General features: G+C 36.4%; 1 protein-coding gene across 2 annotated transcripts in view; it reads left to right on the plus strand.

Moving 5' to 3' along the window:
• REV3L (REV3 like, DNA directed polymerase zeta catalytic subunit) overlaps nucleotides 1-23,204 on the plus strand; it is an 87,346-nt gene extending 64,142 nt beyond the window's left edge. For both annotated transcript variants that reach the window (XM_063311097.1, XM_063311088.1), the window contains 14 exons: nucleotides 2,977-3,092; nucleotides 4,525-4,643; nucleotides 6,448-6,566; nucleotides 8,207-8,348; nucleotides 8,936-9,180; nucleotides 10,022-10,130; nucleotides 11,721-11,927; nucleotides 12,802-12,911; nucleotides 13,409-13,523; nucleotides 16,860-16,997; nucleotides 17,209-17,399; nucleotides 18,340-18,586; nucleotides 19,871-20,080; nucleotides 22,113-23,204. In XM_063311097.1, the coding sequence (XP_063167167.1) occupies nucleotides 2,977-3,092; nucleotides 4,525-4,643; nucleotides 6,448-6,566; nucleotides 8,207-8,348; nucleotides 8,936-9,180; nucleotides 10,022-10,130; nucleotides 11,721-11,927; nucleotides 12,802-12,911; nucleotides 13,409-13,523; nucleotides 16,860-16,997; nucleotides 17,209-17,399; nucleotides 18,340-18,586; nucleotides 19,871-20,080; nucleotides 22,113-22,253 (2,209 nt within the window). In that variant the 3' untranslated portion in view covers nucleotides 22,254-23,204. The remainder of the gene's footprint in view (nucleotides 1-2,976; nucleotides 3,093-4,524; nucleotides 4,644-6,447; nucleotides 6,567-8,206; nucleotides 8,349-8,935; nucleotides 9,181-10,021; nucleotides 10,131-11,720; nucleotides 11,928-12,801; nucleotides 12,912-13,408; nucleotides 13,524-16,859; nucleotides 16,998-17,208; nucleotides 17,400-18,339; nucleotides 18,587-19,870; nucleotides 20,081-22,112) is intronic.
• Nucleotides 23,205-24,392: the final 1,188 nt, after the last annotated feature.

The following is a 24,392-nucleotide window of genomic DNA, read 5'->3' on the forward strand; positions in this document are numbered from 1 at the left end:
TTGCTCAGAATTGATAGAAATGTGCATCTTATTTGAACTGAGATCATTAGCGATCCTGCCAGCATTCATCTGAATACATTACTTATGAGAACTAAAGCTTTCAGACTATCGTTTTTTGGTTTTTTGATCAAGGCAAAGAGTTTACTAATTAGAAACCAAATTGTCATACATCTAGTTTGTCATGGCTAACATAGGCTCAAATAGTAACTCCATGCTACTTGGCCTTTTTACTTTTAGCTGAAGGAGGTGCAAAAGAAGCTTAAGTGATGTAGGGATCTATTGTTGTAAAGAAAAGCAAGTAAAATTTTCACTGAGCAATTAAAAAAAAATCACTGCAAATATCAACTGTCAGCTTCAGTTCTCCACCTGTGAAATGGAAATAATTGTGACATGGGATCCAGTTGCTGTGGAAACAAGTTTGTAGAATGCTAACTACACATTAAAAGTGATGTTTAGAAGCCATAAAATTACTCTATTTTACATATTTTATAGCAGAACCTAAAATAAACAGGCATTTAACATTTCTGATCTGTAAAACTAGTTTCCTGGAATTAGAAACTGTCATAGTAAATTTTCAAAAATAATCATAAGAGTAATAAAATAGGAATCCTTTTTAGATCAAGATATACATTAGTTTATTGAAATCTACTATGAAATTAATTCAGGGATAAAGCAGTTTACTTCTTTCCCTTTAAGTATAAATTAATCCATTTATTTTGTTTTTAAAAAAAGATCCAGCACTCTCCAGCTCCATAATGCTTCTAGTAATGAGGACTGTGCTCCTTTTAGAACTCAAAAAATACACAGATAGTAACTCCAGGTTCCAAATTCGTCATCTTCACTTCAATCCCACTTGTCGTCAATCCAGTTATTTGACAAATAGTGACAAGAGAATTTGTGTTAGTGTTAATCCAGAAAAGCATCAATACATAGTACTCAAGATCAGTTTTGTGTACAACTTTCACACAGTGCTACATAGGGAATCCAACTTCTTTACCAAATAACTATATGTACAGTGCATTCGGAAAGTATTCAGACCCCCTTGTTTCAATTTTGTTATGTTGCAGCCTGATACTACAATCATTCAAATTCATTTTTTTTCTCTTTAATCTACACTCAGTACCCCATAATGACAAAGTGAAAACAGAATTTTAGAAATGTCTATGTCATGAGTAAGGATGGCGAGCAGGGGGCTCCCATCCAGGCTGTAAAGCGCATGCGTAGTACTGAGGAATTAGGTAGCCATTCAAAGAGACACAGATCAGGCCTGCCTTAGCCTTTGGGGTTTATATGTCTGGGTTTTTCCCACGCTTCTTCAGTTTGTTAGGATTTTCTGTCATGTAGCAGTAATAAAACACTAGAGACCTATTCTTGTCTCAGCGTGGTTCCTGGCTGTTAGGATAGTCTATAAAAGTATTAAAAAGGAAAAACTGAAATATCACATGTACGTAAGTATTCAGACCCTTTGTAGCAACACTTGAAATTTAGCTCAGGTGCCTCCCATTTCTCTTGATCGTTGCTAAGCTGTTTCTACACCTTGATTGGAGTCCACCTGTGGTAAATTAAATTGATTGGACATGATTTGGAAAGGCACACACCTCTCTATAGAAGGCCTGACAGCTGACAATGCATAGTGTATCAGAGCACAAGCCATGAGGTCAGAGGAACTGCCTGCAGAGCTCAGAGACAGGATTATTGCAAGGCACAGATCTGGGGAAGGCTACAGAAAAAATTCTGCTGCACTGAAGGTTCCCAAGAGCACAGTGGCCTCCATAATTCTCAAATGGAAGAAGTTTGGCACAACCAGGACTCTTCCAAGAGTTGGTTGCCCGGCCAAACTGAGCAATTGGGAGAGAAGAGCCTTAGTAAGAGAGGTGACCAAGAACCCGATGATCACTCTGTCTGAGCTCCAGAGATCCTGTGTGGAGATGGGACAGAGTTCCAGAAGGACAACCATCACTGCAGCCCTCCACCGATCTGGGCTTTATGGCAGAGTGGCTAGACGGAAGCCCCTCCTGAGTGCAAAACTCATGAAAGCCCGCTTGGAGTTTGCAAAAAAGCACCTGAGGGACTCTCAGACCGTGAGGAACAAGATTCTCTGGTCTGATGAAACCAAGATTGAACTGTTTGGCCTCAATTCTAAACATTATGTCTGGAAGACACCAGGCACCGCTCATCACCTGCCCAATACCATCCCAACAGTGAAGCACGGTGGTGGCAGCATCATGCCGTGCGGGTGTTTTTCAGCAGCAGGGACTGGGAGACTGGTCAGGGTTGAGGGAAAGCTGAATGGAGCGAAGTACAGAGATATCCTCAATGAAAACCTGTTCCACAGCACTCAGGACCTCAGACTGGGCCAAAGGTTCACCTTCCAGCATGACAACGATCCTAAGCACACAGCCAAGACAACACAGGAATGGCTTAGGGACAACTCTGTGAATGTCCTAGAGTGGCCCAGCCAGAGCCCTGACTTGAACCCTACTGAACATCTCTGGAGAGACCTGAAAATGGCTGTCCACTGATGGTCCCCATCCAACCTGACTGAGCTTGAGAAGATTTGCAAAGAAGAATGGCAGAAAATCCCCTAATCCAGGTGTGCAAAGCTTGTCGCGTCATACCGAAAAAGACTCAAGGCTGCAATTGCTGCCAAAGGTTCTTCAACAAAGTACTGAGTAAAGAGTCTGAATACTTACGTACATGTGATGTTTCAGTTTTTCCCTTTTAGTAAACTTACAGACATTTCTAAAATTCTGTTTTCACTTTGTCATTATGGGGCACTGAGTGTAGATTAATGAGAAAAAAAGTGAATTTGAACGATTATAGTATCAGGCTGCAACATAAAATTGAAAAAAGTGAAAGTGGTCTGAATACTTTCTGAATGCACTGTAGTTCATTTAGTGGCATTTACAGCTTTACTTTATTCACTCGACATTTAAAATACCTGGTTATATGAAGACAATATCTTTCTCTTTTTAGGTATGATCCAGATATTTTGTTAGGCTATGAAGTCCAAATGCATTCTTGGGGATACCTCTTACAGAGAGCTGCTGCTTTGGATGTTGATTTATGCCAGATGATCTCTCGTATTCCAGGTGTGTTAGCTGTGAGTCTTCTGTCCCATTTTTTGAAATGACCATTTGCTGGGTGTGTTTCTTGTATTCTGCCTCTCTAGCAAGCTGTTAAATACAGTAACCAATGTAACAGAAATTTGACTTACTAAGATTTGTGGCTTTAGATAGCTGCATCCATCTTCTATTTCTGGCCCTTATTTCTGGTAAGGGACAGAAATAGAAGACGTAATTATCAAACGAGAGTAAGAAGCATATGAAATCAAGTATGAGTAAGTTATGGACACCTCATTACTCCATACTTATTTTGCAACCTGATATTTGGCAACACACTTTTCCAACTCTCCCCATTTTACTTCAATCCCTGTTTAAATTATCTTCCCCATCCCCCAAAGGTCATACTGAAAATGCCTACTTGAGGCTGAATAATAATACAACTCCTGACTGAAAAACTGACATTGGTTTAGGGAGAGATATCCTAACTAGAATTGATCCAGAAGAGTCTAAAGAAGCATGGGGTGAAAGCAAAAGCTTGCTTAGTTGAGACTATATAACCACTCTGTGTTATTGGTTTATATAGCTAAATAAGATAGGTATTGGGAATTATGTACAGTATATACTTATGATATAATGAATTGTTGTAGGCACAAATTTATTATTCACATTTCTATCACTGCCCATCTCCCCCTAAAAGGAGATAATAACCTCATTTTGGAAGTTTTCTTCATTTATTCACTTTTCAATCTTGAATTTCATTTTTTTAAAATTTATTTATTTAATTTTTATCCCGCCATTATTATTTTTATAAATTAGGTGACAAACATACTTAATACTCCTTCCTCCTTTTTTCCCCACAACAACAACTCGGTGAGCTGAGAGAGAGTGACTGGCCCAAGGTCACCCAGCCGGCTTTCATGCCTAAGGTGGGACTAGAACTCACAGACTCCTGGTTTCTAGCCCATTGCCTTAACCACTAGACCAAACTGGCTTTTATTAACTCCTTATAGCACAGTTGCTCAAAAGCCCATCTTGGAAAGCCTTGCCATAGCTTTTTGCCTCATTTTGTTCTTTTTGCTTTTAGTGATCCTTCTAAATGTGTTTATTTCACTTCTAAATAATTGGCAAACAGATACAAAATATAAATGCCAAAGAGGGATAGGCAATCAGATTTTCGTTACCTGTGAACACAAGCCAAAGGTACATATGCATTGTTAGGCCATAAATTCAGATCTGCATGTCTGTTTCCTAAAGTGTTATGCTTCTTCTCCTGGCTTAGTAGGCTAAGAAAGAAAAAAAGAATTGTATTTGTGTCCTTGAGTTGAATTGTAGTATACAACCTGCCAGAATGATTTATCACCACTATTGTAAACTTAGATTAAGCATGAATGCTTTGTTCTGATAAATGCACCTGTAGGATTTGTTATAAAATTTATTTTTTCTCATTTTTTTATTTTAGATGATAAGAAAGAGAACAGATTTGCTTCAGATCTAGATGAATATGGAGCAGATACAATGAGTGAAATAAACATTGTTGGAAGAGTTATATTAAATATCTGGAGAATTATGAGAAATGAGGTAACATCTGGCAAAATTATTAAATTTGGAGAAGGGTAATAAAATTATTAGGAGTATATTAACTCAAATTGTTATAAAATAATACTTCCAAACAGCTTATTCTGAAATAAACTACTTCTCATCTTATTTTCAGAACTGAAAGAAATACATCTTATGGAGTTTTCTTCTCTATCAAGGCAGCTTAGTTGCTTCTAAACAAAAGAAATACAAAATCTTGAAATATCTTGATAATTGTATTCTTCCACTGTTTTGCTAAACAACTGTTGTAAAGTTCTATCCAAAGCACACAAAGAACTGAATTTCTTTGACTGTGCCTTTGCTAACTTCAGAATGCCACAGAGAATCAGATTACATGGGGTCAATTGTTGCATTGTGGAGGAAGGGAGGAAATAATAAAGGTTAGGGAGAAGAAGTGGTACTAGATAGCTACTACTGGATAATTCAGTAGCATACTTTGTTTAATCTTTTTGCAGTACTCTGTTTAAAGACCAGCTGCCTACTAACCTAGAGTTATTTCACTCGAAATATATTAATTAAACCTTTCTGTGTGTTAGTGCCAACCTAAGTCATTCTCTTATATTGTAAGTCACTCTTCTCCAACCTTGTGTGTCTCTGATGTGTTGAGTATAATACTTTATTCCTTCAAAGATGTTGAAGGATGAATCAGCCATAAATAGACGCATAGAGATAAACCACATTTACATGGCATTCAAAAGAGATAATAAAAGACCTATGAAGGAAAAAGATTACAACACATCCCCTCCAGCAGCCCACATGCAAATAAGCAGGGATCAGCACCTGACAGTCATGCAGAAAACAGTATTCTAATCAAGGAGCCACCAATGATGAAACCACACCCCCACCAAAACAGGCAGAGCAAGCTACTTCATATGAACAGGGAGCAAACCCCACACTCGCTCGCACTGATGGTGTTACCTAGTTGGGTAATGAAATGTCTGCAAGCAAACCATCAAGCTCAGAGAGCACCAAGAACTCCATCAGTTCAATCCTGAACTAGATATTCTCTTCCATTGAATATAAACTCCCAGAATACCCTATTGGTGGCCTATAGAAAACTAGCAATAAAAGTATTTCTAAATATTTTGTCTTTTAGAATCAACTGTGTTTCTGTAATCATGCTATAATTAGTTTTACAGGCTAATTGTTTTTCCTGTTTTAGTGTGTTATTTAGAATTTTGTAATGATTAGGTAGTAAGTGTTACTCACTCTGCTAACTGTTGTAATGTGGCCTTAATACCTGACCATGGTGGAGGCAGGTGGCTGCACTGGTTGGCTTCTTAGGAGGACAAGGCCTCTATGCAAACCAAAATAGAAGTAACCAGAGACAGATATAAATACAGAACCAGTTTGCCCTGAAGCACATTCATTGCTGATTTTTATCCCATCTGGCTTGTCTTCAATGCTCATTAGAATGCTATAATAGCTATTGGTTGATAGGGCTGGGAAAGAATTTTTACCTGCATTCCTATTAGTTTAGTGGTGCAAAGCCTGTCAAAATTCAAGGTCACTGTGAGAGTGCAAGGTGTGTCTCTGTACCATAAAAGGCTTGATCTTGTCTTCCCTTAACATTTTCCCAGCATAGGCTGAGATTTTGGTCAGTATTTGGGTTGTTTGAAATCTGAATCCTTGCCCTGTGCTGTACCAAGTACCTTGTAAGCTGAAACCATTAAAAGTTGTAGCAATTTTCAACCTATTCTCTGTGTAATTGTTCTACTGAATTCTCTCCCATGCCCTGGATATAAATTATAGAAAAATATAATCATCCAAATTTTCTATTTTTTAGGTGGCTTTGACCAACTATACATTTGAAAATGTGAGCTTTCATATACTTCATCAGCGTTTCCCACTCTTTACTTCTCGTGTTCTGTCTGATTGGTTTGACAACAAGGCAGACATCTATCGGTAATTGTAATGAGCATTTTAAAATAAGTTGCCTGGTACAAAAAGTAATCTATTATACATGTTTGAAAGGAAATTATAATTGTAGTACCAATCTGAAATTGAAAGTCAACTTGGGTCAACATTACAGATCAGCCTCCATATTCAGCTTCCTTATCTCATCAGGCACATTTTATGATTGATCAAAATGCTTGCTGCCTTCCACTGATCTTTTTCTCCTCTGTTGGAGTTGTGAAGAGGAGAACAGAAGGTTACACTTGCATTCTAGATTAACTGCTGCTTAGAATGTCACTCTGGACCCTAAACTATACTTAACTGTGGTTTGTGTAGGAAAGATACTTCATGATTGGTGGAGTCAAACTGCCTCATATTAACAAATGACTCCCTTAAATTTGTCAGATTCAATTGACATAACAAGCCACAGTTTTTAAAAATATAAAGAAGTGGGCCTTTTCAGCTTGTTGCAAGTATGAGGTTTGCTGCTGCTTGTTCTCAGTGTTTTAGCATCATATTACAAGTCTCTTCACTGAATAGAAAGGTGTCATGCTATCTAGAAGTAAATTGGCTAAACAAATTGTTTTTATAGCTATAACACAATGAATTAGGAATAAGCTTAGTAAACCACTCTACTTTTACATTTAAAATGCAATTCCTATGGAGTTAGCTCAAATGCATGTAAAACCTATATCCATATGAATTAACAGGGCAATGCTATTGTAAGCAAATAGAATTATTTAATACGTTTTTCAGATTGTCTCAGTGCAGCTTCACAAGACAATATGTATTCTGAGGCAATAGGAGGTAATCAGTAACAAAGACATTTTATTAACTGTCTCAAGGATCACAGTGTACCTTCTGCAGCTTTCTGCTAGTTTGCCACAGAAAAAGGTGGCAGCCCCCATGTTCCTCACAACCCTTGTTTTTTACTCTTCCACAGAGACCTACGTTGGGACACTTAGGTATCACCAGCTGATCCCAATAAACTACCTCCTTTGTGAAGTCTAGCAGTACCTCATAAAGAAAATGTTACATAGTTTTATTTCCATAAATAACTGAAAGCACAAATCAAATTTCCAACCAACAAACTTTCTACCACATTAATATCAGTATACCAGAATCAAGGGACACAAAGGAAATCATAGCTACAATCTTCCCTGCAACACTAATCATCAAATAAGGCTTACTTTTCCCCCTTCATCTCAAGGTTCAGCATAGGTTGATAGTATACCAGGTAGAGGACAAGCAAAAAAGGCTATGACGTATAAGGCCCCCACATCAAAGAGCGGTATACCATATCGTAGATGGGAGAGACGAGAAGTTAAATTTCCGTATTCGTATTAGCCCTTGAGAAGGATATAGTTGCCTGGTTTAGGACTGACATACCTGAATAAATGTATAAGGTTTAAACCTTTGTGTGATCTAATTTCCAGTGAGTACGATCAAAACCATATAGTATGAATAGATCTGAAATACGTATATCTTCATATTCATCATATAGGAGTTTTGTTCATTTTTGTTTCAATGAGTAGTATTGTATTGCTTACAGTTCTTAGAATTCTTAGCAAATTCTAGGACATTTTTTCAAAATATTCTTTTGCAATTAAGTTTTGAAGGTTTTACCTATTAATGCTTTTATTTTAAAGGTGGAAAATAGTTGATTATTACACTAGTCGTGTTCGTGGGAATATACAGCTATTAGAACAAGTGGACTTGATTGGCAGAACAAGTGAAATGGCAAGGCTGTTTGGAATTCAGTTCTTGCATGTCTTGACAAGAGGATCACAGGTAACCTTTAATCTTTTAGAAAAATGAACTTACCCTTTTTAATTTGGGGAGCATTATAGAAAATTAAGGAAACAGTTACTTTGTTACAGACAAGATATAGATTGCTTCAGTCAATCGTTTATATTGGTTCCAGGTCTGTCCTGCCTCTGTGAGAAGAGAGTTAGTATTTTCTTTGGTAGATCTAGCCAGAAATACTTTCAGTTCCTGAATTAGTTGTGTTTCATCAGCAATGCCTTATCTCTGGCAGTTGCTGCTGCTCTCAGAATTGCTGTTCTTTAGTAGATAGGGCATTCCAAACAAAATTCTCTATTTTTTTTTTTTTTTTGCCTTTTGAAAAGTAAATATTATGGGATATGGCTTTTGCTTCCTGATTAATCCCTTATACCAACCAGCAATACTGGGATCTCCACGTTACAGCTTTAATTACTACTATTCATGAATGAATTGCTCTGGAGTTGTTGGAATTTTTTTCATTAGCACTACTGCATATTAAGATATCAAATAGATACTCACTTCAGCATAATGTTGAAAAAATATACATGAAATTTCTAGGTTGAATTGCGAATTACTGTTTTTGTTTTATTTAGTATCGTGTGGAATCTATGATGTTACGTATTGCCAAGCCAATGAATTACATTGCTGTGACACCCAGCGTCCAGCAGCGAGCTCACATGAGGGCTCCTCAGTGCATTCCTTTAATAATGGAGCCAGAATCCCGTTTCTACAGTAATGCTGTCCTTGTGCTAGATTTTCAGTCTTTATACCCGTCCATAGTGATAGCATACAATTACTGCTTTTCCACATGCTTAGGACATGTTGAAAACTTGGGGAAGTAAGTATTAACCATATAAATCTCTTTGCATGTTTGAACTACTAATATAATAAATTTATAGCACTCTTTCTCAGATTATATAAGTGTCTATAGAATTCTAGGGTACTTAGATTTCCTCTCTTAAAAAACTGTCTTGCCTGCAAAGAGACAGTATATACTCAAGCTTTAAAATGCAACAGAATTAATTAATATAATTGGCAATCTGGAGAGAGTATTTGCTTACACAAAAAGAAAGAAAAATCCCTGATGACTGCAGAATCAGATCTATCATATTTTGTTAATTGTATTAATTTATGACATCATTTATATAAATAGCTCCTAACAATGAATTATGGTTCATGCTTGACATAAAATAATGAGAATTACAAAGTACTTTTTCTTTTGATCTAAAAAGTAATTAGTAATCTAAATTTATTGAGAGAAATAAGTTAGGCCAGTGGGGAGTTTTCAGCAACAGAATAGAAACTGGTATTAATTCCCTAGAGAAATTTATTAGGACAACACTATATTCTGTCACTGTCCTATTTTCCCAAACTTTTAACTAACAGCATAGCTTTTATGATCAGTTGGCTTTATTTTGTAGTGCTATTTTTGTGGTGCTGGTTGTTCTTTTAGTCTGTTGTAAGAAGTTCTGTATTTTTGCTCAATGGAAAAGGGGGGCAAAAACTTATTCATAATTAATTGAAAGTTGACAAAAAAGATTGTAAGGTAGAGAAGGAAAAGATGATAGGCAAAGAAGTGAGTGAGTAAGTGTAGAGGTTGCAAGCAGGAAAAGCTGGATCATGAGAGAGACTGAGAACGATGGGCCATTCAGGGCCATTCATTTTTCTTTATCTCTTAGATATGATGAATTTAAATTTGGATGCACATCTCTGCGAGTATCTCCTGATCTCCTGTATCAGCTTCGACATGATGTCACAATCTCACCCAGTGGAATAGCTTTTGTTAAGGTAGTTGATTTTACTTAGAACAATAATGTTGTCTTTATAGAAGCGACTGTTTTGCTTATATTCTATCTTCAGTCGTAAATAAATTCAGTTGTATACTCTTAATAGTTATGGGAAATAAAATATAGAATTTTAGAGAAAATAGTAAGTATTAATAAACAGTATTGACATTAACTTTAAAAATTAGTCCATCTTTCAGCAGCCAGTGGTTCAAAAGTGTAGCGAACAGCCCTGTCTATGGGGGCATCCAGGTTTGCCTTGCTTCAGAATGATGTGACACCCAAAGAAGAGGTTCATCCCTGGTCAGGCCTTAGAAAGGAAGACCAGGGAGAGGATTCTCTCTAATTCTGATTCTGATTCTCACCTGATTCATGAAGAATTTTTTTAAAATTTAAAGTAAGAACTTGAGTTTTTAACCAGAAATTGAACAGAGAATTGAAAAAGGAGTAAGGCAAAATTCTCCAGTTTCGACTTTGTTGGATCCTTATCCTGTTGTTAGCCACAAGTAAACCTACTACCTCCCGTAAGAAAAGTAGAGAAGTAACAGGTAGAGAAGAGCTTTAGTGAAATGAAAGGACTGCTTAAGGTCTGGCTAGATTAAAAATGGCTGCCATGTGAGGCTATCTTGTTCTCAAAGAGCGAGTTAACCTGATAAGAAATTGAGTAGAAAGCAGATGTTGCATTTGAACCCCCAAATACCAACCGCAAAATTCAGTCCAAAAGGCACAATAAAGTACTCATTTCACAAACAGGAAAAAATTAATATTTAGATATTAGCTCATTCACCCATATTGAATTGCAAGTAGCATATCCCTATCCCAAGGAAAAAAATGGAAATAACATATCATTTCCACTGCTGTTCTACTCACATGGGGTCCTAAGCTATCCTAAAGAAAGAGGGTGGAGAAGCTGTGTTCCCAGTGTATGTGTAAATGTCAGAAAACCTGGGTAGAAATCATGAAGGGTGTCAAGTTGAAGTATTAGAGACATTAGAGGACTCTATGTTGGTGATCCAGTGTGTTTTTAAACATTATCAGATTGGTAATACTGTCTATGTAATAGGATGAAATGTCCTATCTTGGATATAAAAAACTTCTTAAATGCAAATAAGGAGAATGTTAAAATTGTGATTCAGAGCGCATGGAGGCACTTTTTGAACACTTACTAGCAACTTCTTAAAAAAAACTTCCAAGAAATTTGATTTAAGGAGGTGTTGACTGGTGCTATATGCACCCCTGGGCATGCTCTGGATCACCTTTTCCCCTTCGTGTCACTACACAATCTAATCATTCATGCTTCTTTCAAAAGTTTATCCTAGATTTATATAGCTGAAGTGAGTAAAAAGACTCTCATTCATCTGACTAACAATTCTACACCAGTTTACTTACCCTTCAGCCAGTAACTCCATGTTGCTCCATGTGAAGGGGTCACTCAATGATTAATGGGTAACATGGCCACACTCTTACTGATATTAGTCAGGGTTTACCTCAGTTTGCCCCAACATCTCACTAAGAAAAAGACAGTGTTCACATGAGGAATAACAGTGCTATTACTATCAAGCTTTCAATTATTAATGCTTGTGTTTTGTGACAGCCTTCTGTAAGAAAGGGTGTACTGCCAAGAATGCTGGAAGAAATTTTGAAGACTAGAATAATGGTGAAGCAGTCAATGAAAGCTTACAGGCTTGACAAAACTATCACTCGAATGCTTGAGGCACGTCAGCTTGGCCTTAAACTTATAGCAAATGTCACTTTTGGTTATACTGCTGCTAATTTTTCTGGAAGGATGCCATGTATTGAAGTAAGTAATTGAAAACAAATATTAGCATATTTACAATAACGGAGAGCCAGTTTGCTGTAGTAGTTACGACAGTGGAAACCCATCAGCTGTACTTCTGCACGAAGCCAGCTGGGTGACCTTGGGCCAGTCACTCTCTCTCAGCCCTAGGAAGGAGGCAGTGGCAAGCCACTTCTGAAAAACTCTGCCAAGAAAACTGCAGGGACTTGTCCAGGCAGTCACCAGGAGTCAAAAACTGACTCAAAGGAACACACACACACAAAAACAGTAACAGAACACAGTACAAGGAAAAAGACTTAGTTTACTAACTGTAGTACAGGAATACTGATTTAGTTCAGAGAATTCTAAAGAGTTAAAGATTGTGTAAGAAGCATCTAATCTCCTGTTACAAACCTTTCCAGCCATTCAGATCTGCAGCAGAGGTGTTATGAAGATGTAACTTTTTCTTTATTTGGCACACAGGAGACGATTTTTCACTTTGTTGTCAAAAGAGCAATTAAAACTGCTTGGGCAGTACTGTTTGAGACTTGGGTTCAGGGAGTGCTGATTGATGGAAATAAGGGAAGGGGGCCTTTTGTCTATGTAATTTCTGGCTCCAAGGAATAAGAACATATATTTTGCCTATGTTTGTTGAATGCAACAGTGCAGAAAGCTGCTTTGGATATATCTAACAGATTTGTTTCAATCATCCATCTTTATTTTTACATTACTGATATTCTGCTATTTTTTGAAAAATTAGGATTTTACAGGGTATGTAGAACAAATCACAACTTTATAAACAGTAGTGACAGTATTGTAAAAGGAATGAAAAATGCATGATTAGATGAGAGAAAATATTCTAAGATTTTGGTAATGTGTCTATTTTTTTAATCTCCAGATTGCTGATAGCATTGTTCACAAAGCCAGAGAGACCTTGGAACGAGCAATAAAATTAGTGAATGATACAAAGAAATGGGGAGCACGGGTTGTATATGGGGACACAGACAGGTAATTAAGACTGGTTTTTGGTGAAGAGGCTTGCCAGCCAGTAATGTGATCAGCTGTTTTCCCTTCTTTTAACCACAAATCATACAAGTACATATAAGAACTTTTGGATCTGTATAAGAATTTAGTTCAAAGAATACAAAAGAAAGTTGGTGAAATTTCTTCTACAGAAATGGGCAAAATTAGAAATAAAGGACTAAAGTAAGTGGAAGCATTCTGAATATCCAGGACTGCAATTTGTTCAAAACTGCCTGTATTCCTTTTGCCAAGTTAAAAGCACTTACGTTTTATCTAGAATAAGTTTCAGTTTGCTAGACCATATCTAGTTCATCACTGTACTAATGTCAGACAGGTAAAAGCTGTATCTTTTTATTATCTTATTATTTACCTATATATGTTCTGTATTCAGTTCCAAGAAATTAAAGCTGTTACTGTGCTGCTTAAACAATTCCAAGAGAAAATTAAATAGCCAATTCCTGGTTTTAATTCTCTTATTTCAGCATGTTTGTACTACTGAAAGGAGCTACAAAGGAACAGTCATTTAAAATTGGACAAGAAATTGCTGAAGCAGTAACAGCTACCAATCCCAAACCAGTAAAATTGAAGTTTGAAAAGGTAAGAGAAAAAAAATAATTTTGCACTCAGAATAGTTTTACAATTCAGTTTGTCAAATAATATTTCAAGGCACTCTAATTTTCTAACAATTTTTATTGTTCTTGTGTGATTTAGTAATATGCTTTCAAGAGGCTGACAAAATGTATAATTTCTGTAAAAATTAATTTGTAATGAATTAATACATATAAATGAGATAGCAAAGTAAACTGTAGTTTGTCACTCCTCCACAGTCTTGTTGCTACCTATAATGTGCTATATCGATAGACTTTCAGTTGTATTTCAACCTGAAATTCCTTTTCTGTACCCCAATCTGCAACATAGCATCAAGTTTCCAATTTCATCTTTTAATGCAAGTAACAAGTATTAGACTAAATTAGGAGCCTAAAAGAGCTGTGCAAACATGTGAAAGAGGTGTTTTATCACATGCATTAGCCCAAATTGACCTCTATCTAACTGTGATAGCAATCTTTTGTGGGGCTTGTACAGCTGCTTTGAAAGCTTTCCCTGGTTGTCTTCACAGACAACACTTCTGTTGAAACCTCCAGTGAAGAAAGTGGCTGTGCATGGGCAGGAATGGAGAGAAAGTTGGGGATACCAAGTAGTCACATGAACATGGAAAACATGTTGCTGCCCCAGTATCTAATAATCCAAAGATTATGTTGTAGACTTTATTACATATTTAGGATACATGGTCACCCACACATGCATACATGCAGATCAGCAATGCAGTATATATCGTATCACTATACCATGGATTCCACCCAGCACTTCAGAAGAGAAAAAGATAAGCATACTTGATAGTTTCTCTTCCCCTCATGATATAGAACAATTGTGCAAGGCAGTCAGTATTATCATTTCTACTTAATGTAAACATCTGCAGCTGAAATACAGCAGCTAGTTCATTTCTCTTCACTTAGATGCAATTCTGGCCCCGTCTTCTCAGAGCACAGTGCTTACTCCATTAATACAGTTTATGCTCTAGTGCGTCGTATTTCTCTCTCGCCTCTGTATCATGTAAACACCCACATGGAAGTAGAAGATACACAAGAGTCACAGAATGAGAAAATACAAGAAAGAGACAAAGAGACAGTAGCACAGCTACACGCACCCTTTCTCACAGTACATGTGGTTTCAGATAGAGATAGGAAAGCAGCTTCAGCTGAGGCTTTCTGTGCTGTTCATGATCATGGCAGCTAATCTCAGGACCTTGCAGAATTCTGTGAGCTGCAGCAGCTACCCTACAAAAGATCCATTCTACTTGCTCTAAGGTGCAATACAGGTAGTCCTCATTTAGTGACCACAATGGGGAGTGGCAACTCAGTTGTTAAGCAAAGCAGTTGCTAAGTGAAACTGACTGTGCTTATGGTCTTTCTTCAGCTTTCCGTCACTTTACACACCTGCAAAGGTTGTAAATGCGAGGATTGGTCATAAAGTTACTTTTTCATCACCATTGTAACTGCAGTTATGAGGACTACCTATAGATACAATCCAGTTTGAGAGACCATATGTCTTTGGAAAATGGACTACAAGCATAAATAAAACGTGTGGTTGGCAGTTTCCAGCTTCACAAAAGATAGAGCAGTTTGCACAAAACAAACTTCTAGTATTAACAGTTTCCTGATAAGCTGCAGGTTAGGTGGCAATTCACTAGCTGAAGATTTCTAAATTAAATACTCCATAGAGAGCAGAAGAGGTCTTTCAACAAGTAGTTATTTTTATATATTTTTGCCATACATAATTTTTAGAAAAAAATCTTCTGAAGAAAGCTTCCCAAAATCCCTGTACATAAAGCTCATGGAATCATTAGAAGGAGCCCTTTAGGCTATCATATCATAATCAATCCCTAGCTATCAGTGCAGGAATCCATATTGAGACATGCCTGACAGAAAACAAATGATCATTTCTCAAAACTAACCATTACCAATTCCCTTAATCTCCTCTTACAAGATTTCATTTCCAACCTGCTGAATATCCTTATTCCCCTTCTCTGCACCTAATCTAATTTCTCCAAATCTTTCTTAAAATGTGGTGCCCTGAACTCAAGGTAGGATCTGATCAATTCAGAATATACCAGAACGGTGACTTCCCACGACTTGCAAACTCTACGTCTGTTGATGCCTGAAATGGCATTTTCCTTTTCAGCAGCTGCGTCACACTGCTGACTCATTTGCTGTTAGGATCTACTATGGTTCCAAGTTCTTGTTTTTTTTTTTCCAGAAGTATGATTATGAATCCAGTAGTAGTATCTCCACTTTGCACCCATGCTTTTGATTATTTTAAACCCTCTCCTTTTTCTTATTCCTCTTCTCTGAATATGTTATCCCTTGAAGCAAAGCAATATGTGTATTTGATTTGATTTTGGAAGTAAGGGGCCATGTTGCTTTGTTCAGCAGGTTCAAGAGATGTTTTACTTGAAGAATTATTGAAGTAAAGCACCTTTTTGAAACTTTGCATGATCCTATTAACTGTCCTACTCAGTTTTATTTCATCTGCAGATTTGATAAGTATTCACTCTACCTGTTCTATTAAGTCATTAATTAAAATGTTGAAGAATCCGGGCTCAGGGCCAAATCTGTGACACCTCATTTGATACCTTGCTCCTGTTTGAGGACAAAACTTGTTGAGCATTCTTTGAATGCAGTTTTCAAACCATCTATTTATCCAACTGACAAATAAGCCATGAAGGTCGTTCTTAACTAGCTTGCTGCTAAAATGTCATGGGGCACTTTCTCCAATGCTTTGCTGAATTCCTTTGTGATCATGGTTCATCTTGTATTTTCTGGGGAAACTGCACATAAACGTTGAATGCAGATATTGTGCTTTTGAGTTTACTTTAATGCTGTAACAAATGCAAGAGAATAATTTGTTAAGGTTAACCCATAACATAACTGAAATGTTTGCACCTAACCTGCTAGTAAAAGAAAGATGGACATTTAGAAAGGGTTGGGATGTTACCATCACAAATTCTATTCTACTAAAGAAAAATTAAATTATTTATTGAGTTCAGTGATCTAAAGGTAAGTGAACTTAAACATATTTTATTTTAAACTGAGGATTCCTTTCAACTTTTACATACCAGCAGCTCCTCAACATATATCTGAAGTTGTTTTTGAAGTTCCTGTGAGTTTTGAAAACAGTCTGCCAGCTAGTGCAGCAACTAATTTTGCAAATAGATAGAATTCTAAGTCTGTCACATATGGACATCATCATTCAGAGTCTAAATAAAATGTTTTGCTGGAAGATTGCATCTAAGCCTATTTATGAAATGTGTATAGTTTTAGGAACATTCTGAGGATTTTCTACAATTTTTCAATTTCTAATATTTCTCTATTACAGGTTTATTTGCCATGTATATTGCAAACCAAAAAGAGATATGTTGGTTATATGTATGAAACTTTGGATCAGAAAGATCCAGTGTTCGATGCAAAAGGCATAGAAACTGTTAGAAGAGATTCTTGTCCTGCTGTTTCCAAGGTACAATACGCAAGCATTTTTTGTTACAAAGTCTATTCTTTAGTTGACTACAGAACCATTGTAAAAGGAGGGATGACTTACTTGTGAATTGCCCAGAGCATTTTAACTATCAGATGATACACAAGTGCAGTAATGTTGCAAATGCCACCATCATTTCCAAGTACCTTTTAAAGTTTTGAAGGGACAACTGAAAACATGCTTTCTTTTCCAGATACTTGAGCGTTCCATTAAGCTACTATTTGAAACACGTGATATAAGTCATATCAAGCAATATGTGCAGAATCAATGCATGAAATTATTAGAAGGGAAGGCTAGCATGCAAGACTTCATCTTTGCAAAGGAGTACCGAGGATGTTCTGCATATAGACCTGGAGCTTGTGTACCAGCTCTAGAAATCACCAGGTAGTGACAATACGTAATGGCATGTTAATATTTCATTTGATATTAAATCATTTCTATTGTGAGTAGGAACAAATACTAGGATATCTTCCAGGAACATTGAAAGGTTTCATTTTATTAAAATACATAACTTCTATTTTATTAAAAAGTAGAACTTTTCTATAGATTGACATTTTTACCATCAGCCGGGTCTAAATTCATCACCTTCTTCCACATCTTTTCCTTGGAGCCAAAAAGGAAAACTAAAATCTGTCATTAACTGCAGGGAGTCAGAAGAAACCAAAAGTGAGACAATACATCAAAATGAAATGTTACTGGCAATAATCATAATTTATTACTTTGTTCTTACTAAGCTAGTAATAAAGTTTTTTAAAAGGTTATGGAAGAGCAATCAATGGCTGCTGAGTGTAAGAGTCAATGCCATAGTTTGGGCTATATGCCTCCAAATACCAATTGCAGGAGAACAGTAATAAGGGATTGGTATTATTGATCCATTTCCTGCTTGCAAGTAACCCAGTGGCCTCTTGCTTGGCCACTGTGAGAAACAAATTGCTGGACTAAGAAAACTCTTGAAACAAGAAATCTATTCTTACGTTCTTATTGGATGTTAGGTCTTGCCTTGCATTTTATAGTTGAAGATAAAGCATGCAATAAGAAGATACAATGAAAGAGTTTATATTAATTTTCCAGAGACCAAAAACCAAGAGGGGAGAGAGAGTAAAATAATGGTATACTTTTCTGTACACCATTTATAGTTCTTTCATTTGTATATTTTGTGTGGTACTAATTGGCAGAATTGATGTAAAGGAATTGCAAGAAATAAATATAAACTGTCAGGAGATAAAATGAGTGTATTAAAATTTCCTCTCTTTAATTTCTGGGTTGTTGTAACTTTCACATGCAGGAAATGGATTTTGAGATCTAACGTTATATCTCCCAACAGAAAGATGCTTGCTTATGACCGGCGGTCTGAACCACGAGTTGGCGAAAGAGTTCCATATGTCATTGTATATGGCATGCCAGGGTTGCCTCTCATACAGTTGGTTAGACGGCCCATTGAGGTTCTGCAAGACCCAAATCTGCGACTGAATGCTGCCTACTACATAACCAAGCAGATTCTTCCTCCTCTGGCTAGGATCTTATCTCTTATTGGCATAGATGTTTTCAGTTGGTATAATGAGTTACCAAGGGTAAGTAAATGAAGTAGTAAATATAATGCATGATTGCAGCAGTGGAAGTGAAAAAATGAGGGTATTTTTGTACAATATTTAAAATATACAAATTAAAAAATGTAACAAATCATTTTCAGTTTGAATTCAAGATTTAAGGGTGGCACAATTTGATTAGAAATTATTCAACACTAGCTGTATTGAAAAAGCATCAAATTGCCAGCAGCTGCTTCATTTTTTTTTGGAAAAATGGGTAGATGGGTAGAGATGATGGACCTTTAGAGAGCACCACCGCCCTCAAAGCTTCAGATTCCATCACAATAAATTTTTGAAACACTCTTTCTGTGGCTCATTGAAGACACAGATAGCAGGAACATACAAGCATAGTACCAGATTGTCCAACAAATGGCCTGTAGTGAAGATACACTACTAATGCAGTGTCCTACTGCTAACTTTAAAATAACAACTTTTAAGAACTGCTTAAAAAGTAAATCTTACTAAAGAATCCATTGTTCTCAAACCATTTATTTTTCAGAGCTGATAAGTTTATTGAAATGGCTCATTGGCAAGTTAGTCTTTTTGGGGACTGACATATTATGTGCTGCTTGTGCACTTCTTTTTTTAGTCCGAGAAGTAGAAGAGCGTTAGGTATGTGTATGTTACAACTACTGTGTATATAACATACTACCATGTAAATAAATAGTGTAGGCAAAAGTATGAGAACAAACATACAGTCCTGTCCCAGACCTGCTTACAAAGTGCATACCCTTTAGTGTCCCCCCACTTCCCAACAAGCCTTCCTGCACAAATTCTAGCAGAAGAGTGAAACCACAAACTGAACAGCATTCTCCCAAATGCTCTGGTACACAAAGTTGCAGAGGTGATAAAACTGATTGGCCAGCTTCTTAGGTTGATATTAGAGAGATTGTTATAATACTGGGGGGGAAGCTACAACAATGCTTGAAACTCTGCAAAGCCAGAAAATCCACTGGATCTCTAAATCACACTTAAATCTCTCTGAAGCAATTTGGAGGTACCCGTTTTGATTTGACAGCTTGGAGATTCCACTGGCTCTCCCTCAAATCAAACCATACCTTCAAAACTGCCCAGCTCAAGCTTTCAAGGGTAGAATAAATTGGTTGATCTTTACTAACAGTTCTTGATATGTTTTAAGGAACATGGAATGCAAGACATAACAAATTGAATTGAGAAAGTATAAATCAAGATAAAGTGATACTGGCAGAGGGAAAGCTACTGTACGTATGTATCCTACTAAATATATTTTGCTTTTTTGTTGTGCAATAGATCCAGAAAGTGTCCACAATGTCTCGCACTGAGCAAGAATGCCGAAAAGGGACAATTTCCCAGTATTTCACCACCCTACATTGCCCTGTATGTGATGAATTGACTCAGCATGGAATCTGCAGTAAATGTAGGAGCCAACCACAACATGTTATTGTAATGCTAAATCAGGAAATCAGAGAGTTGGAGCGTAAACATGAACAAATAATCAAGGTGGGGATAAAACTGGTAGAGAGAATAATAGTGTCTTTAGCTTTTAGTAACCACGCATTACTTGAAACAAATAATTTATGAATTTTCACAAAAGGAGTTCTGAAAGATTGAGCAGACACTCAGAAAAACTGTTCTATGCTAATTCCAACTATTACACAATTTTAGTTAATGCATGTAGTAGGGAGGCTGGAACTCTTAAAAAAGTATTTTAAATACTTTCTAAGAGAATAAGAAGAAAGAATAACTGCGTACATTTTTATGTGGAAGGTGTGAGAGCTTTGTTCAGTGTCTTTACTCAAAGTGAATTTTATGGATAAGAATTTTTTAAACATTTCACATATTTCTGGCTTGTACTGTGGTATCTATAGCAAACCATGATAATGCCAAAATAACAACATGCAAAATGGTGATGTCACTCAAGTGATGACATTATGAAACTGTGTCCCAATGTCTGATGGATACGTAAATCATAGCATTTGAGTGATGTCAGCCCCCACCCCTACCCCGAGGATGCTCATTGTTTAGGTTTATGAGAAAGTATGTAGAGATCATTGTGCTCTTCATGGACTTTATTATTAGAGAAGCTGCTTTTTTTTCTCTTTATTTGCTCTTAATTTCTATCCAGAGAGCATTTAAACAAGCAAGAGGCATTGTGCATTCAGTCAGAAGCTGGGATATGCTGATCAGTCTAAATGTGGTCTATATCAATGTTGTATGTATTGCCTTACTCCATTCTGTTAGATTTTATTATTTTTGCTCTAAGAGGGGGAAGCTTAGAAGGATTCTAAATGAAATAAAACTAGTTTTCTGTGATCTAAAAAAAACTGAAAGGAAATCCATAATAGTTCCGTGCGTCTTACTTTAATACACATTTCAAACACTCAACTACCAATCATAGTGAATACTTTTTAAAAATCATGTTTTTCCAAAAACATGTGCTTTGCATTTATCTTACCCAAGTATATTTTTCTGTACAGAATATTAGAGCACACAGACCTGGACCCTAGAGGATGTCTGTGCACTGCTCCTGGCTATGCTTAATCAGGTCCGTAGTAGTAGATTACAACTTGTCATTCCAAAGGAAAACAATGGCAGATTTTTCCATTCAGGAAAGCTTATTTTTCCCAATTCTCTCTCTCATTGCAGCATCCTATGTAGTTATAGAGGCTCCAAGGCTGAAGGTTAGACTGGATAGAAAAAAAATCCCAGAAGACTGTTGCCAAGAAAACAATATGTTGATGTAGTCATTAGGATTTAAGCTCAGCTCAGGGAAGACTTTATCTTTTAAGATGAAAAACGGTTTGATTTATCCAGTAAGGATGGATCACTTCATAGTCCTCCGGATACTGACTAGCATTTTAGGCATACACTATTTGTCAGTAAAGAAAGTTATATAAATATTTTGGAAAATATAGACTTAACAAATGGTTGATTCCCATGGAAGTTTTGTCTTAATTCAAAGTATTGACATTCATCCAATGGACGATATGTTCTGTTTACCATTATGCACCTATTGCAGTCTTCAACATTATATTCCATTCTAATTTTCAAGGTCCACAGATCCCCAGGGTTTGTGGTAGACCAGAAGCTAGACATGAGTTGGTAAAGGATTTGGTGGAAATCGTGTGCTCTCACTTGCACATGAAATCAGAACACCACGAGTCAACCCTTAGAGCAGTAATAGGCAGTGTAGTTGACCCCGTGCCATCATGCAAAACTTTAAAAGCTCTTTCCAAAATCAAGAACTAGAATTTTGAAAGATTGGGCAATTTTGTGGATTATCAGCATTTTTTAACATGTTTCCTTAATTATTTTTGACGATCACATTACTATTTGACCTGCTCTATGACCATTTGGAATGCTCTTGAGCCAATGGCCATCTTAGTTTTCCCAGAAAATTTAAATGTATTCTTTTCTATCCAGCTTTGTGCGTAATTACTTTGAATAGAAATAGCCATAAACTGTCTTGTGCTGATTATGTGTTTGTTCCAGTTAAATGTATTTTGCACTAATTGATTATATATTCCTCTAGATATGCAAGAATTGTACAAGTTGCTTTGATCGACAGATACCATGTGTTTCATTGAACTGTCCAGTGCTTTTCAAAGTCTCCAGAGTGAGCCGAGAATTATCTAAGGCACCATATCTTCGTCAACTACTTGATCAGTTTTAGATTGCCTATATCACAGGATTCCAGGTGCTATTTTTGTTTTCAGTGTTTACCACTCTAAAACTGTCATGCATGGTCCTTCAATTTCATCTTGTCCAGGATTTTCATAACTTGTTGACTTGTTCTAAAAATAATGAATGTTTGTCCTGAGTAAATTAAAAATACATTTGTTAATCTGTTAATAACTCATTTTAATTATGTCATTCTTTTGCCTTTTTAACATTGTTTTATAATACAAATGTTGAAATAACTGTGTTAACATCTTGTAAACCCATTTCAGAATAAAAATTTACTTCCCTGTGGATTTCTGTAGTAATACTGAAAACCTTTGGGAAACTGCTATTGTGTTTTATTGAACTGTCAGTATCAGGATGTGTTACTTACTGATATCTCATCAACTTTAAATTTTGACTGCAGAATATTTTGTAAATACACTTTTTTACTTTTCAAATAACTGACTAAAATAATGTGCAATGAATTTTATACAATTTTAAAGTTGATTGGGATATTTCTTCATTTTGCTTGATTCCAAGTAGATTTGTTGTTTTGATGAAATGCAAACAGTAGTAAGTGTAGCATTTTTGAAACATTTTCTAAAATCACTGTCTTGCTTTGGCTATTAATTGGGGCATTGTGAGGAACTGTGCAAAGACATTTTTGTTATAAAACTGTGGGACTGTTGCAATACTTTAAATAAAAAAATCCATTTTTTGCTTTTGTATAGACATTTCTATTGCTTCTAAATATGCTTAAATATTTCATTATGTACTGTACAGTTAAAATTTATTTGCCATCATAAGAAAATGCGTATTTAGAATATTTGTATAACTGTATAAAATAAGAAATTATGTGGTCACAGTACATTTTTTTAATTGGAAATCATTTTGTTTTTAAAAATTAATGGAACCATAGTAAATTTAATAAAATCAAATAAATGTGCATTTTTAAATCTCACTGTAGTTGAACTGGAATGTCTTAAACAATGTTACTAAAGCCACAGGAATCAAGGTTCTCTTTAAAGAATAGCAGTTGCTCAGTGTTGCTATACATAAAGCCAATAATGAATGTATAAAATAACGTAAAGAGTGTTTGCTCTTCTTCTGAATTTTACTGAAGAACTTACTGAAAGAATATGGCCCTTGAAAATATATGAGTTGGCAAATGCTATAGCATACCGATCTTTCAGAAGAGAACGGGCACAGAAATAGCTAGAGTATCCAAGCAACTAAAGTGAGGATAAAATCTCATGAGCTGCACCATGGAATTCTGTCAATACTTGTGTTTATATGATTGTGAAAAATAATATCGCGTTTTCAACATGTTGAAAACTGAATATTCTCTGTTCTGTAACAAAACTATAGAAGTCCCAAAACTAAGGCAGTCCAAATGTCTTAGGAAATAAATAGCTCCCAGGGTTTGTTTTTTTTAAAGGCCAAGAGGATTGAGACACCCTATACCTCAGGAAGCAATATATTTCAGTTTGTGGGGGCAGCCACAGAGAATAAACATCATGCCCTAAACTTCTAGGAAAGAGGATATGAGGGTCCCCACCTCATGATATTAGGGCTTGATGCTTATTGTATGGGCTTGGTCAGGAAAGACAGTCGAATCCATGTAGAACTTTAAAGGTAATGACCGGTACTTTGAATTGGATCAGGAAGCAACCAGCAGCCAGTGCAGCAACTATAGCACTGTTGTCAGACTGCTAAATTGGGTCCTACCAGTAAGCAGACAGGTTTCCATATTATGGACCAATTACAACTTCAGAGTTGTTGCCTAAAGCAGCCCCATGTACCTGTGTTAGACCTGATGTGATGAATGGCTGAGTCACTTTTGTCAAGGCCTCCCAATAGAAAAAGGCTTGAAATGGTGCATCAGCGAAAACTGGTCGTGGTCTCCACCTGATGGTCTCCACCTCCTTTAGTCTAGTGATGATGCCTTACCCCAAACCAGCAGCTTCATCTAAATGTTAACAGGGAAGAGAGCTGAGCTCTGTGAAGGAACCACAGATACAACCATTCATCCCTCTTGCACAAGTGGAAGAAAGTCAAATCCATGCTTCGTTCATAAGTGTTGTAGCAAGGAAGAGTATTATTAAAAAGCAATTGCTAGTGGCAGACAGGAACACATGGCTTCCCCTTT

Source organism: Candoia aspera, chromosome 1 (genome assembly GCF_035149785.1).
Source record: "Candoia aspera isolate rCanAsp1 chromosome 1, rCanAsp1.hap2, whole genome shotgun sequence".
Classification (NCBI taxonomy): Eukaryota; Metazoa; Chordata; class Lepidosauria; order Squamata; family Boidae; genus Candoia; species Candoia aspera.